Raw genomic sequence first — 16,220 nt, forward strand, 5'->3', positions numbered from 1 at the left:
ATATAATATAATATAATATAATATAGCTTGTAGAAGGGTCTCTTACAGCCCAGAATAGCCTCATCCTCAGTACATAGTTAATGCTGGCTTTGAACACCTGGTTTTTCTGCCTCTTCTCAGATGCTGGGATTACACTCTGCCTCACTACACTGAACCAGAAGTGAGACTTATATCCCAGCATCTGCATAGCTTGTTCTCCTTCTGGCTTCCCTTCCAAAGACTATCCAATCACTCAGCGGTCCCTGCTGCTTCCTGGAGCACAGCAGTAAATCTCAGGGCCTCTGTCCCCGCCCCTAAGAATTCTCCTGTACACACCTTCCCCTACCTCTTCCCCCACCCCCTCCACGTCTGCTCGGAGAACTTTCCTTTTAGATAGTCAGATGAATGTTTCCTTTGTCTCCTTTGGACTGATCCGTTTCTTTCCAAAGTCCTTCCTTATCAAAATGTAATCTTGGGACTAAAGAGATAGATGGCTCAGGAGTTATGAGCACACTTTACTCTTGCGGATGACTGGAATACAGTACCCACATGGGGCAGCTCATTACTTCCTGCATTCCACCACCAAGGTATCTGACGCCCTCTTCTGGCCTCTGCAGGCACCTGCACTTATATGCATATATGCACCCAGAGACTTACACACGAACAAATAACTGAAAATAAAAAATAAGGGTCAGGTGTAGTGGCACATGCCTTTAATCCCAGCACTTGGAAGGCAGAGGCAAAGGCAGGTGGATCTTTGTGGGTTCATAGGCAAGCCTGGTCAAGACAGAGAGACTCTTTCTCAAGAACAAACAAGGAAATAAAGAAAAAGTAAACATCTTTTCAAAATGTACTCTCACTCTTTGTCTTTTTCCGATGCTTCCTTGCCAGTTCTCCCCAGCACTTACCAAAACACATGAAGTTATTTTACTTAGCCGATATAGCAGCTGACCCCTGCAAGCTCCGGGAGAGCAGGGCTTTTCTTTGCTTCTTCCTTTGGTCTGTTCTGCACCTCAGTGCCTGGAACCGTTCCCAGCAGAGCATCTGCTCAGCATGCGCCCTCAGGTAGGCACAGGACTGATGAAGGGGACGAAGACTCTGAGCAGGGCAGAGGCCTGAGGATGGCCGGGGGTTTACTGCCTTCAAGTCTAACTCGGAGTGTGAAGCATTAGGTTTAAGGAGATAGCCTGCCTCAAAGAAATAGGTGGAGATTGACAGAGGAAGGCACCTGATCAGGTCTTCTGGCCGATACACACACACACACACACACACACACACACACACACACACACACGGGCGAGCATATGCTCGTGCGCATGCGCAAATGCGCATCCATCCACCCACCCACTCGGGCTCACAACAAACATAACATACAGACCCTGAGTAGCAACAGACATTCTCCTCTCAAATCATTGGTTTCTAACTCATGTCCCACAAAGACCCTCTTTTCCTAAACCCGAGTTACCCCCAACGTGGGCGGGGGAGGGGGGTCACTACAAGTCCCTCCTTCATCACAGGCCTTATCTGTTTAAAACAACGAGAGGCCTTCTCCCCTAAAGCTCAGTCGAGTCGGGGTAGACTCCTTCTCCCCTAAAGCTCAGTCGAGTCGGGGTAAACGAGAGAGGAGAGACGGGGTAGAATTGGCCCAGCCCTCCCCACCTGCCAGATTCCTGTCTGCCTGCTGATAAATAGGGGGAATACACATGGCCAGAGTTTCCATTCCCCCACCCTGTCACCTTGTCAGTCATCCAATTAAAAAAAGATGAGTGAGATAGCTCCAGAGGTGGGGCGGGAGGCCCTGCTTATAAAACCTGCAGCTGAGTTGTGGGGAGCATCAAACCCGGTCCTCTCTCTGTCATCCCCAGCCAGGCTTAGCTGCTGACAGCTGCTTGGGACTCTGCCGCCAGGCCCTTGGCTGGCTTGACAACCTCTCCACTTTTCGGCCACAGTTCCTCCATGGCTCAGAAGGAAGAGGCCGCTGAGGCTGCGGCGCCAGCCTCTCAGAATGGAGATGATTTGGAGAACCTAGAAGACCCTGAGAAGCTGAAGGAGCTGATCGATCTTCCACCCTTCGAGATTGTCACTGGGTAAGCCTTGTGTGGGGGCTGGGGCTCCTGCCTGGGAAAGGATGGGGTCTGAGCTGGCTGTGGAAGGTTAGGACAAGAATAGGGAAGCCCAAGGTCAGCCACGAGCTGTGTGTCCAGCATGCTAGCAGGAGGCTTCTGGGCAGCAAAGGCCTCTTGTCTTTTTTAATTAATTAATTAATTAATTAGAATCAGTGTTTTACCATGTAACTCTGGCTGGCCTGGATCACACTATGTAGACCAGGCTGGTCTTGAACTCACAGAGATCCTCCTCCTGCCTCTGCCTCTTCATTGCTGGGATTAAAAGCAGCTAACACCAGGTCCAGATACTCTTGGCTTTTTGAGGTGACAACTTAGAGTCTGTAATCAGGAGGATGTGGAAGGAGTGCCTCAGAAATGGAACCCACAGAATGAAACTACATAACATTTTCTTCATGGCAGTCTCTGCAAATGTGCAAAGGCAGAATGGGTGCCATACTGAGAGAAGTTTCTGGAAGAGTGGAGGTATGGATGCTGTGGAGAAGGAGAAGGGGCCCTGGCAGCAATCGGGCTTGCAGGGTATCGGACATCATCTGCCCGTGCATATAGCCCAATCCCAACAAGTTCAATAAGAATGGCATATTTAAAGATGGCCCCAGCAAGAAGCCATCTCCAAGGTGCAGATACTCGGAGCTTAAGCACAGTTTATAGCCACTGGGCTCAAATTAGTCTACAGGGTACCCTCTTGTCCAGATTGTGCCGCCCCCAGAAATGAACGCAAGTAGCCTTCCTCCTTATCTCTTTCTATTCCTAGAGAGGAAGATGCCACTAAATCCAAGTTTCCCCCCTGAACTGTGGTTCCCTTCATAGCAGTCTCCAGCAATGTGCGCAAAGGCTGGGTGGGGGCACACCAAGTCTCAGGAGGAACAAAGACATGAAGGAGGAAGAGCAGCCCTGGGGAGCAGTTTGGACTTGCTGTTTTATGCTTGACCTGTATTGCCCCAGGCCTGGACTCTACTTTCTTATTTCAAACATGAGGAAGCTACCCGACTTGATTCTTAATGTCCCTTCCTGCTCAGATATTTTCTGACTTCTAAGAGAACCCAGGGGAAAATGTTGCTTGGTTTCTGAGATGTGAGTAGGCATTGAACTTCCATTCACTCTTGCTCGCCCAGATCATCTTGCTCTCATCCTAGGATTAAGGAAGCAGCTGGGCACAGACTAATATAGACACAGGGGAAGCCTAGGGCAAATAGGCCAGCAGGGTCCTCCATTCCAGTGGCTCGCCTATGGAAGAGGATCCTTTTACTGACACCCGAGCGTCCTGGACCATGCTGTCCTGGGTTACACACATACCTTCCATCTCCCAGGTACAGGGCAAGGTGGGTCAACAATAAAATTAAACTGTTTTTTTTTTTAAGTGAAGATGTATTAGGGTCCCAGGGAAATGGAGCCTAAAGGTTCTCTGAAGTAACTGGCATTTGTCTAAGGCTTCACAACACATAGTGAAGGGAATATGCTTATTCATCCTCAGGTAATGCAGAGAGAAAGAGAGAGAGAGAGAGAGAGAGAGAGAGAGAGAGAGAGAGAGAGAGAGAGAGAGGAGGGGGGAGAGAGGAGAGGGGAGAGGAGAGAGGGAAGAGGGGAGAAGGGAGAAGGAAGAGGGGAGAAGGGGAGAGGGGAGAGGGGAGAAGGGAGAAGGAAAAGGGGAGAGAAGGAAGAGGGGAGAAGAGAGAAGGAAGAGGGGAGAGGGGAGAGGGGAGAGGGGAGAGGGGAGAGGGGAGAGGGGAGAGGGGAGAGGGGAGAAGGGAGAGGGGAGAGGGGAGAGGGGAGAGGAGAGAGGGGAGAGGGGAGAGGGGAGAGGGGAGAGGGGAGAGGGGAGAGGGGAGAGGGGAGAGGGGAGGAGAAGCAGATTCAGGGAAACTAAACAATATACCTAAGACCACAGAACCAGGAAGTTGTAGGTCTTAGGACTCCTAGCCAAGTGTCTGACCCACAGGTCTCCCACGGTAATGAGAGTTAGAGGTTTTCTATGACTCATGGCTCAGGGAAAGGGACACAGAGGGGTACCATTCTGAGATCTCTGAGAGCACTTCTGGATGGAGGCGGGACTCTGAGTGTTTCCTGGACACCGGCAGCAGCTGTGGTGATCTGTCTCTTGGGCCTCTCTGGATAAACAGTTACTTAAAATAGCCCAGAGGTGTGGCTGTGCCTTTGCAGGGCCAGCAAAGATGGCTCGCCTTTCCTTCCTTTCCAAACGGCCAGCGAAGCTGCTCCCTTCCTAGTCTAGACTCCACAGGGAACCAGTCTAATATGCTCCTTAGATTTGGGCTGAAACCAGTAGAAGAGTGGGGGGGGGTGCTTTGCAGGGAACAGATTGGGGAGAGGAGGGTTTATAGAGGAATGAGAGAGACTTGTCTGTTGTGATTGTTTACATGGGGTACTTCAGATGGACAGATAGACAGACAGAAAGCAGTCCTGAGCATAAGAACAAAGAAAGATGGTAGAAGATTCTGGAAAGGGTCTCAAACCACAGTGTGTGATGAAGGCAGTTCCTCCCATCTAGAGAGGAGACTCTTGCCCACCTCTTCCCTGGCCTGTATCCAGGGATTTCCACTGATAGCCCTGAAGTCTTCACAGTGCAGGATTTACACGAGAGAAATCAGCAAATGTTGGGCTTGCAAAATGGCTCAACAGGTAAAGGTGCTTGGCCTGCAAGCCCGGCAACCTGAGTTCGATTCCCGGAACCCACACAAAGGTGGAAGGGGAGAACTGACTTCACAAAATCGTCCTCTGGCTTCCACTCAGGTGGCATGACATGCACAGACTGGTGTCTACACCACACAGCATGTGCAACAAATGTACATATGCACGATGATGATGATGATGATGGTGATGGTGATGGTGATGGTGATGGTGGTGGTTGTGATATAAAAAAAAAAAATCATGTTACAGCTTAGGGAATTTTTTTCTTTTCCTCAAAGAGCTGAGTATTATTTCTCTCAGTTCCAGAAGTTTCTCTTTCTGTGGTTTGGTTAAACTTAGGATGGCTTTTTGAAAGATGCGACCTGAGACGTAGAAAAGATATTATCCATTATTAAGCATCTACCATCGTTCAAAGTCTCAGTGATTGGATTACTCACTCATTTGCATATAGAAATACACCTCAGAGGGACGGGGACTTTGCTCAAGGTTAGCCAGAGTCATAGGGCATGAATTCCAGGACTTTATGACTACAAAGCGTAAGTACTACCCCTAAGCAAACCATAAAGAGGGCTTTTATAGTCACAACTATTAGCCACCTATGAATTGCACGTTTACTGCTTGTTTTCGTGAGAATAGCTCTCCTACACGAGAACAAGGACTCTCCTGCATCACTGTATCTCTAGCTCTCAACTGGTACTCAATAAATACTGGTAGGGCAAATGAATGGACCTAATGAATGAGCACTTCTGTGTGTTAGGCTCTCTGCAAGCCACTGTGATGGGAAGCGAACCAGAGAGAGGGATGCTGACACAGAGACGATCAGAACACAGAGAGACTTGCAGTTCTCAGCACAGACAGAATTTTCCAGGCATGCCCTTGCAGCAAGCTCAGGGATGCTTGAGGGCAGCATGATCCCCATCTTTCCATCTCTGCCATGAGTGACCCTGGCCCTACCCAACACCATCCTTGTAAGTGTGGCATCGAGTATGTTTCTATAGAAAGCACGGCCTGCTGCCACAGGGTTTCCTGCAGACTGAGGATAAATGGCAGAAATGTGGTTTTCTTTTAACCACATCTTATTCTTCTACACTTACTTATTTTACTGTATCTAAACGGATGTTTTGCTCATATGTGTGTCTATGCAGTGAGCCTTCAACATCAGTTGTGTGTGTGTGTGTGTGTGTGCACGCGCGCGCGCGCACGTTTGTGTGCACCCATTTGTGCGAGTGTGGGAGCATGCACACCGTGATGTACATACATGTGGAGGTCAGAGGAGAACCCCCTTGAGGGTCTATCCCCATCTTTCACCTGTTTGAGGCAGGGCCTTTTGGTTTTTTTTCCACTGTGTCTGATCGATGGCCCGTGAGCTGCCAGGGAATATTCTGTTTCTGCTTTCCACATTGCCGTAGAAATACCCAGATTACAGACAAAGGCACTCCCACATCTGACTCTTTACTTAGGTTCTGAGGACTCAAAGTTGGGTCCTGACTCTTGCACTTTAGCCACTGAGCTTTAGCTTTTTTTGAGACAGGGTCTCACTATATAGCTCTGGTTATCCTGGAACTAATTGAGTAGACCAGGCTGCCTTCCAGTTCACAGAGATCCACCCATCTCTGCTCCCACCCCCAACCCCCAAGTGCTGGGTTAAAGTCATCGGCTATAACACCCATGCCCTATTAGTGTCACATTTCCCCACCCTGGTCTCTGGACGTGCTGGGGAGTGTGTTACTAGAACCAGGAAATAGCCCACCAACTGCCACCCTGGCCTTCAGGGTGATCAACAGTGTGGAAAGAGTGTCTCCCACAGAGAACGCACAGACTTCCTGCTTGACTCAGGCAGAGAACTTCATGTAGCAAATCTAGCATCCTTTCCTTAGTTCTAGACCCTTCTGCTTCGCTCTGCACTCCTCTCCCCGAGCAGCATCCCATATTGAGCAGGCCTGAGAAAGGCGGTTACTGAGAGCCGCAACTCTTCCTGTAACACACACGTTGCACACGGGTCTGTTGAGGATAACCTGAGACATATCAGTATCTGGTCTTCAGTCCTGAACAGACTTTCCACTCCAGGGTTACTTTTGTAGCAAAAAAAATCTCATCTCTGACCAGCTAGATTCTGGGGACTCCTAGTCTACTTCCTCTCACTGTATATTTGTGCTTAGGAAACATATTTTTTTTTTTTTGTTTCTTTGTTTGGTTTTTTTTTTTTTTTTTTTTTTTGGTTTTTCGAGACAGGGTTTCTCTGTATAGCCCTGGCTATCCTGGAACTCACTCTGTAGACCAGGCTGTCCTCAAACTCAGAAATCCATCTGCCTCTGCCTCCCAAGTGCTGGGATTAAAGGCGTGCACCACCACGCCCAGCTAACACAAATGTTTTAACGTTTACACCTTAGGGGAAAAAAATGCATACCACATATGCCCATATTAGGTCCCCCTTATTCGGCTGACTTTTTTGTTTGTTTGTTTGTTTGTTTGTTTGGCTAGATATTAGGATTCTGGTTTGTTCCATTCAATGCCCCATTGCAAGCGGTGCCTAAAAGCAAGAACTGGCACCACACCCCAGGTCTACTCTGAACGAGTGACTAAATACAGAGAAACAAGACTTCCAGCCGAGTGTCACTCTACCCTCCCCCACCCCCGCCCCCAACACACATGCGCACATGTACACAATTACACAGAGACACAAATGCCCACTGCTTCTTTAGTGGGGAAATCTACTGAGGTGGAGAGTGATGCCTAGGGACACTGTGTTCTTAGGAAACGGGTTGAGAGTGGAGAAATTAGGCAGACGCCTCTGCTTCCTTTCTTCCCCTAAGGGGCTAAGTAGTCCTGGCACATCCCGTGTTTCCCCAGTTGCCTGAGGTACCCATGTGACCTGCCCTTTCCTGATTGAGGTAGTCCACGGGAGACCCAATGAACCTCATGTGACCTTTATTCTCCTTCTGACCAAAAAGCCTTAGTGAGGAACCAAAGGAGCTAAGCAATCTCAGGCTTTCGCCAAGCCAAAGGAAAGTGGAGGCCACAGGTCCTCCTGGAAGGAGCTAGCGCAGAGGCCCTGTGAGGGGCAGGCCGGCCCTGGGCTGCTGGCAGGACTGGTTCAGATGTGGATATTTATAGTGAGGTGACCTTTCTTCCCCTCCCATGGGTTTAGGGTTTCTGGGTTCTCTCTTCATGCTTGGGGAAGAGGAGGACGGGGGCAAATGTCAGAGTTTATGAAGGAGGGGCTCAGTTCTCATCCACTGAGCTAGCTTGCTCCTGTTGGCTGAGCCAAATTCTTGCTTTTAGTGAGGTTACAGTGAACAAAGTTGGAACAGTGCTTTGGACATCTGGGGGAGGGGAAGAGCGCCAGGAAAAACCCCCGAAGTACCACACGGGGAGGCGGCACCTGCTGTAAAAGTCCCAGGCCCACAAGGTAGACATAAAACTCCCAACTCCTCCCTCCCTCAGGGTCCTGCACAGGGGTAGCTCTGGGTGGCCGTGGGGAAGGGAAGGGAAGAATATTGCAAAAGTCTTTAAATACCAAAAGAAAAAGTTTTGATTTTATATATATATATATATATATATATATATATATATATTCAGCTCTGTGTCCCTGGGAAGAGAAATGTTTCAGGAAGTAAGGGGAACAGACAGAGCTGGAGGGTGGCCTGGTGGGTGAGTGGAGCTATGCAACTGGGAGTATTCTTCCAGTTCAGAGGAGGAACTGTGACATCGGGTGATTGCTCCTGATGCAGTGTGAAGTAAACAATAAACTCTTTCAGCCAGGGATGGAGGGGCTTAAGAGCTAACTATAGCCCTGAAAGAGTCCTGGGGCTGGGTCCTCAGACAGAGCCATCTTCATGTTGGAAACTTTACCTGGACAGCAGGGGACGTGGGGACATGAGTGGAGAACATTCAGCAAGGAGAGGATAAATTCTGGGAGGGGGGTGACGCTTCCTGGGGTCTAACAATCTCCTTCTGCTTCTCCTTAAGCAGCCAAGGTCTAGGGGCTCCCCTACAACCCTGGCATCCTTCCCAGGGAGAGAAGCAGCCAAAACAAGCACCAAGTGAGTTAGTGGTGTCCCAGGCCATGTTCAGCAGCAGGTGCAGAGATTTCCCGTTGATTCTGTAGCACTGGGGATCTTGCATGCTGGGCAAACACTCTCAGGGAGCCACACCGCAGCCTAGAGACTAGTTATAGCAAGGTAAGTAACCCCTCTGGCAGGCATTTCTCCTTTCTGTAGCTGCGTGTGTTACAAATGCTAGTTACGTTCCCCTGAAACTGTTTGCACAAGAGGGTCTGCACGTACCTTCTGGGAACCTGCCCTCAGTTGGTTCTGATTGGTAAATAAAGATGCCAACAGCTAGTAGGGGTGGAGAAGCAAAGAGAGCTTGCTGGGTCAAGAAAGTGGGGCTCAGAGGGCTGGATAAATGGGTCCGGAGAGTCCAAGGTGGTAACTCAGAATTATTGACGGGAGGTAGATTCTAGCAGTGTAGAGGCTAGGCAGCTGCCCAGCTATTGTGCTGCATAAGGCATATTAAAATACAAGGGTGTGTGTGTGTGCGTGTGTGTGCGTGTGTGCGTGTGTGTGCGTGTGTGTGTGTGTGTGTGTGTGTTTCATTTGAGAACATAAACCACTGAGTCGGGCAGCAACACCGTCATCAGGATTTATTAATTAATAATTAGTTTAGCACCTTTCCACCCCTGATTTTGAAAAAAAATCTCATTTTCATTGCCGCCACCACCCCCCCCCCCCCAATGCATACAGGTCTGAACTTTAGGAAAACACTCCCAAGTGAGGAAAGCAAGAACAATCTTTGAGAGCCACAAAGCTGCCTCAGCTCCAGGTAAAGGCGCTGGCTGTCTGGCCTCATTACCCCAGTCCCAAATTCTCCCACAAGCTGTCCTCTGATTTCCTCACACATGACGTGGCACAGGTGCCTCCTCCCCAAGAATAAATATAACCATCAACTCTGATGCCTTCTCTCCTTTTATTAATGGCATGCTGTTCTTTAAAATGCTACTCCTTCCCTATTTATTGCCTGATATAACTCCCCTCTTAAATCTTCCTCTTACCGAGTCCACTGTCCTAAGACATCTAGTGGGCTCTTTAGATCCACCTCAGCCTATGCCGGTGTCACCACTGTGATCTTCCCTGGAGGTTACCTGCAGTGCACTTTTCTTCAGGAACGTGAAACCATTTTGTACGACCTCATGAACCAAGACGCAACCTGCAAGAGCTTCCATACATTTTCCGAAGCTTGCCCTCATGGCTGTAACCAAATACAATGGAAGAACAGTTTCTCTGGGCTCACAGACTGAGGCGATCTAACCTGTCAGAGCCTGGAAGGCATAAGTGAGGTGACCGGTCACATGGCATCCATAGCAAGGAAGCTGGAAGCAGGGGATGCTGGTTGGCTCACTTTCTCTTTGTATCCCCTTTCTATCAGCCTGAGACGCGAGCCCATGCCAGGGCCCCTAAAATTCAGGATAGTTCTTCCCTTCTCAGGTAAACACCCCTGGAAACACCCTCACAGACATGCCCAGACCTGTGTCTCCGGATGATTCTAAATCTGGTCAGGTTGACAGACTAACCCTCACACTGCAGAGGTTCTCTCTGCCCACTCCTGCAATGTTCTAGCGTTCTTGACCATTTATTTACATCTTGGCAGTCTAACTAGGTTCTAGCCGCTAGATGACAGTCACGTGGAGGCCAAGGGCCAAGTCTTTCAAGACTGAAATGACTCAAGCTTAATTAACCTGTGTGTACCCTTGGGTAGACTCGTCTTACAGATAGTTCTTAGCCCCTGATCATGAGAAACCCCTTTTCATTGAGAAGCAGCCAATAGGAGAACACGTGATTACATGATGTAGGCCATTCCATGACCAAAACACAGTCTATGTATGCTTCAATGAGAAAGGACAGTGTGGGGCGTTCTGTAAAATCTTTGTCTTGCTCCATCACGAGAAATTTCACAGCCTACTGCCTCATTACCACAAACAGCAAGATGAGCTGGAGTCCCAGCCACTTGGGCTAACTGCACCCTGTTGAGAGAAAGAAATTAGAGAGGGAGGGAAACTAGGTCAAAGGTGGGCACATTGGGGCCACTTCCTAGTGGGGTAATCAGAATACAAACGCAAATCCAGATTATCTCTGTCCCTCCCAGTGAGCTCCATGCAAGAGATTTACATCTGCTACAAGTTTGGTGGCTCATGCCTTTACTCCCAGCACTCAGAGGTAAATGCAGATGGACCTCTGTGAGTTCGAGGCCAACCTTGTCTATATAGTTCGTTTCAGGACACCAGAAAAAAAAAAGACCATATTGTTTTCAAGGAGTGGATATTTTTATACTGATGTCACTGAATGTGTACAGGTGACTCTTCTGGGAAGCCAGAAGAGTGTGTCAGCTCTTGGAACTAGAATTACAGGTAGTTGTGAGTTGCTGAATATGGGTACAGGGAACCAAACTCAAGTCCTGTAGAAGAGTAGCAAGCCCTCATAACCTCTGGGATAGCATAGACACGGCTCATTTTCAGCAAGAATGACTGGGTCTTGGAGATCTGCCGGCTCTAGGTCCTAGGAACAAAAGACTCACCATTCCCTTCTTCCCTGCCATGTCCCCTTGACCTACAGGGTGCGGCTACCAGTCAACTTCTTCAAGTTTCAGTTCCGGAACGTGGAATACAGTTCCGGGCGGAATAAGACCTTTCTCTGCTATGTGGTCGAAGCACAGAGTAAAGGCGGCCAAGCGCAGGCGACGCAGGGCTACCTGGAGGATGAACACGCAGGTGCCCACGCTGAGGAGGCTTTCTTTAACACCATCCTGCCAGCTTTCGACCCGGCCCTCAAGTACAATGTCACCTGGTATGTGTCCTCCAGCCCCTGTGCAGCCTGCGCTGACCGGATTCTCAAAACCCTCAGCAAGACCAAGAACCTGCGTCTGCTCATCCTGGTGAGCCGGCTCTTCATGTGGGAGGAGCCAGAGGTCCAGGCCGCTCTGAAAAAGCTGAAGGAGGCCGGCTGCAAACTTCGCATCATGAAACCCCAGGACTTCGAGTACATCTGGAAGAATTTTGTGGAGCAAGAAGAGGGTGAATCCAAGGCCTTTGAGCCCTGGGAGGACATTCAGGAAAACTTCCTATACTATGAGGAGAAGTTGGCAGACATCCTGAAGTAGGCAACAGAGCTCAGCCTTCCAGTGAGTTTTCCCAATGCCCTGGCACTGTCTCCGTATTCACTGTTCACTTGAGTAGCAAGACTTTGAGGTCAGGTAGGAAGAAACGCAGTTCTCACGGGCTGCCTTTGTATGACTTGGTTGTAGAGACATTCTAGAACACTGCTTCACTTCCCCTTTCCTCTGAATCCCTCTACCTAAATCCAAGTCTTGGAGTTGGAGATGGTTCAACTATTAAAAGCACTGGCTGCTCTAAAGTTTGGTTCTGAGCACCCACACTGAGCGGGCTCACAACTGCCTGTTGACTCTAGCTCCAGGGGACCTAACACTTCTGGATTCCGGACACTAGAATGCACTTGCTCATATCCACACACAGATGTACACAAATCTAAAGGGCTAGACAGATGCTGAAAGGGTTAAGAACACTGGTTATTCTCGCAGAGGACCCGGGTTGATTCTTAACACCCACACGGTGGCTTAGGCCTGCCCGAACGCCAGAGACTCCAAGCCCTTTATTGTTGGATGCTTTCTAGATCCCAGTTCCAAAGCCACCACCTCTGTTCTTCTGTAATACAGGGTTTTCATTCTTGAGGGGAATTTTTCTTTTCATCTTTTTTTTCCATTTTTTATTTTGAAAATTATATTGTGGGTGTTTTGCTTGCATGTATTTTTGTGTACCACATGCATGCCTTGTACCCAAGAGGCCAGTGGAGGGCATTAGATTCCCCCTAGAACTGGAGTTACAGGCACTTGTAAGACATCTGGTGCTGAGAATCAAACCTGGGTCGTTGGGAAGAGATATACCAGTGCTCTTAAGCACTGATCCATCCTCCAGCCTTCTATTCTACTTTCAATTTGAACCAGATCTGCTCTCTTGCTTTCAGAGAGTCTTTCTTTGAGTGACTCAGTGATTGTTAATGTGGATGCATAGGGCTAGGGCCTTCTTATTGGGAATCGCCATGAGAACTAACTCGTGGAGTCAAACTCCATCAGGTGAGAGTAGTGAGCTACTTTATATCAGTGTCTAAAGGGTTAAGGTGTTGGTAACTAAAAACAGCAGCTTAGAAGTAGTCTACAGATGTCAAGAGGTGATGGGAGAACTGGAAATAAAGATGAGCTGTTTAGGCAAATAATTAGGACACAATTAAGGCCAATTTGGCCTCTTGCTGTGGGTAAATTAGACTCTCACAGAAACAGGCCAATTATCCTCGGGAAAGAGGGTAAAAGATCCCTCACTATCTTTTGAATTTGGTCTGATCTAGTTTGCTCCCATAGAACTGCTGTGACTGAACCCTTTTCCAAGGCCACAATAACTGATCAAAATCTCCCAGTGATGGCGAAGGCTCCTCACTGCACTCCTGAGTTTAATTTTGGAACGACTCCTGTATTCATAAAACATGGACGCAGCATGCATCCATGAAGATCATCCAATTTATGTCTGATGTTTCTCACTTCCAATACCCTTAAGAGAAGATGCAGCTTCGCAGACACGTTCTGGAAATCTGATGTTCCGGACCTGCATGTTGGCAGGTGTTTGCTATTAGGCATACACACGGGGTGCCCAGATGTCCTCAGGCTGAGCATCTTGCTAGCCAAGCAGACACACACACAGCCTAGTCTTAGCAAAAGGACAGAGGAGAGACTTGATGTAGGTAGGTTCACGCCATAAAGTAACACAGGACACTGGGTCGTGACAGCAGTAAGGAGAGATTTAAGGATAATCCCTGAAAATACAGAACTTGCTTTTAAAATTCCTCAAAGACTTTTGTTAGCGTAAGCACCCCTAGCCAGCATAAGACTCACCAGAATGGTGGCTGCTGACTTAATTTCCCCCTGAGGTGTTTTCTTTTGCAGTCTTCATGGGGGAGAGGGATTTGGTGCTGGGTGCCTATAATCCCAGCCCTCCAGAGGCAGAGAGGCAGGAGGATTGCCAGTCAGAGGCTATCTTGGGTTATACCAAGTCTCAGGCTAACCTGTGGGTGTAGTTCAGTGGTAGAATGTTTACAAAACTCAAAGATGTGTGCTGGGGTTGTGAAATGCTGGTCTAGAAGGTATACATACTGGATTCAATTTCTAGCTCTGATAATAACAGACTACAAGCTCCCAGCGCCAAGAGGTGAGCTGAAGAGAACGCAAGAGTTCATAGGCCAGCCTGGGCTACATACCCTATCTCAAACAAACAAACACAAACCTCCCCTACAAAAAGTCCACACTTTTAATGAGATTATATTTATTTTTTTACTTGTGTGTTGGAGGGGCACACGCCAAAGCACACACATAGAGGTCAGAGGACAACTTATCAGAGCTGAGTCTCTGTGTCCACCGTGCGAGTTCTGCGAATGGAACTCAGGTGTCAGGCTTCGCTCTTTAACTGACTGTGTTCTCTCTCCAGCCCCTTTGAAGACTTTTACAGGCCACTTCTGCCAGCTACCAAATTAGCAAGTCTTCAGGGTTTTGTTTTGTTTTTTTTTCATTAAAATTGTGAATTTCAATGACGAATAAAGTTTTAAATTTGGGACCACTGGGAGTTTTAACTGATGCTCAGTAAGTGATGCAATATGAGGGGAAGACATGTCTAAGTCAGCTTATTGTAAAATAGAACACTTTGGGCCAGGGGACCACCTAGCACAGGTGCTTACCACCGATCCTAAAGACCTGAGTTTCATCTATGGAACCCACATAGTGGAAAGAGAGGACTGACCCCCAAAGTTATACTTCAACCTCCAAACCCGCACACTACCCCCTATACACATAAATAAGTGTGATTTTAAAGAAGAATTTAACTCCTTCTTGGGTATACAGATACAACCAGAATTCTTGAACCCATCAGCACACTTCCTTTGGCATATCTGTGGGTCTTCTAAAGTTCCCGAGGGAAGATCCAATGTAAGCCAAAAATCATGACAGAGTCCAAATGCCCCTAAAGAATAGCCAGCCCTTCTTAAAGTTCACTAAATAGCAAGCACTTTTAAAATACAATTTGTCTATCTCTTTTTATCTTTGCTTTAAGAAAGACTAGCAGACTAGCCCGGGGGAAGCAGAGATAGACAGATCTGAGTTCAAGGCTAGCCTGCTCTGTGTAGTTCTGGGCCACACAAAGCTACACTGCAGAGTATTTGCTGTACTGTGTGTTTAAGAGAACAGAATCCAAACGGATCTCTGGGGCTGTGGTAAACCACACCAAAGCAATGCAGGAGACAGTCCCAACAGCACCTCAGCCAGGAACCACGGGAGGGTCGTTTAGGGAAGGCACAGAGAGGCTTTAGTTACTTCAGACGGGGTTAGCAAGGCTCTCAGTAACATGTTGGTTCCCTTGTAGGTTCTACCTGCTGCCACTCAGAGCAATGACCCGGATGCCATCCAGGCTTTCTAATTCTACTTGGAGTTGGACATCTGACACAAACCAGTTGCACTGGACAAGACCCTCTCTCAAGAGAACTCAAAACATACCTCGGGACGTCATTCATTCAACCATGCCTTTTGTAATAGGGCTATCAGAAGAAGGAAAATGAAGACAAGAAAAGCAACTGTGATGTGGGCAGCAGGTACCTGGGGGTGGAGGGTCTTATTGCCTCTCCAGGGGTGCTGCCTGAGACAAAGATCCTCAGTCAAGGTACAGACCTTTGAAATACAGCTAGAAAAGTGTTCTGAATTGGGCTGACTTTTTAAAAAAGACAAAATAGCAACATCAATAAAGGAAATAAGTGGTTTTTGTGGCCTGTTCTCTTAAGAAAGTGGGATGTTGGGAAGTTCCCATGGACAGTGAGTGGGTACCTAGGTGCAGGGATACTGCCAGCTAAGAACCAAGTCTTGACAGTGAAGAACTCACTCTCTCAGGCTGACTTCTCACCATGGTCCTGACCTGAAAATATCACCCCCCCCACCCCCACCCTCCAGAGGGCTGGGGAGCTGGCAATGGCTCAGTGTGTAAAACTCTTGCTGCAAGCATGAGAACCAGGCTTCAGATCCCCAGAACTCTCGTGCAGCAGGATGTAGAAGCATCAGTCTGTCCTCTTAGCACAACATGAAGGCTGGAGAACCCCTGGAGGTCTGTGGGCCAGCCAGCCTACTATACCCAGTGGCAACCAGGAGACGGATTCACATAAGGGAGAAGGTTGTGAGGCAGCAGAGCATTCTGGGTTGAATATGCAAGGCTTTCTCTCATCCATCCCCAGCACTACCGAACAGTGAAAGAAAGAAAAGAATGTGTTCCTCGGAGTGTTTGTAAAGGAGAGCTTTTCCTGTCCCGTGAAGATAAGATGGTGGGGGAACACAAGGCTCGTGGAATTTGACGAGATATCCACATCTCAACAGCCAAGC

General features: G+C 48.3%; 1 protein-coding gene across 1 annotated transcript; it reads left to right on the forward strand.

Annotated features, from left to right (window-relative positions):
- Positions 1 to 863: 863 nt before the first annotated feature.
- Positions 864 to 15,610, forward strand: Apobec2 (apolipoprotein B mRNA editing enzyme catalytic subunit 2). Its single transcript, XM_021149965.3, has 4 exons — positions 864 to 1,044; positions 1,929 to 2,066; positions 11,360 to 11,924; positions 15,220 to 15,610. The coding sequence occupies exons 1-3, from the start codon at positions 896 to 898 to the stop codon at positions 11,901 to 11,903; spliced, it is 831 nt and encodes a 276-aa protein (XP_021005624.2). The 5' UTR covers positions 864 to 895; the 3' UTR covers positions 11,904 to 11,924; positions 15,220 to 15,610.
- Positions 15,611 to 16,220: the final 610 nt, after the last annotated feature.

Source organism: Mus caroli, unplaced genomic scaffold (assembly GCF_978045245.1).
Source record: "Mus caroli unplaced genomic scaffold, Mus_caroli_1 scaffold_18, whole genome shotgun sequence".
NCBI classification, from domain to species: Eukaryota; Metazoa; Chordata; class Mammalia; order Rodentia; family Muridae; genus Mus; species Mus caroli.

Coding starts and splice junctions, on each gene's coding strand:
- Apobec2 (XM_021149965.3), top strand. CDS start 896: ATGAAGTTATTTTACTTAGCCGATATAGCAGCTGACCCCTGCAAGCTC. Junction 1,045..1,928: donor TGCTCAGCATGCGCCCTCAG/GTAGGCACAGGA, acceptor TTTCGGCCACAG/TTCCTCCATGGCTCAGAAGG. Junction 2,067..11,359: donor CCCTTCGAGATTGTCACTGG/GTAAGCCTTGTG, acceptor CTTGACCTACAG/GGTGCGGCTACCAGTCAACT.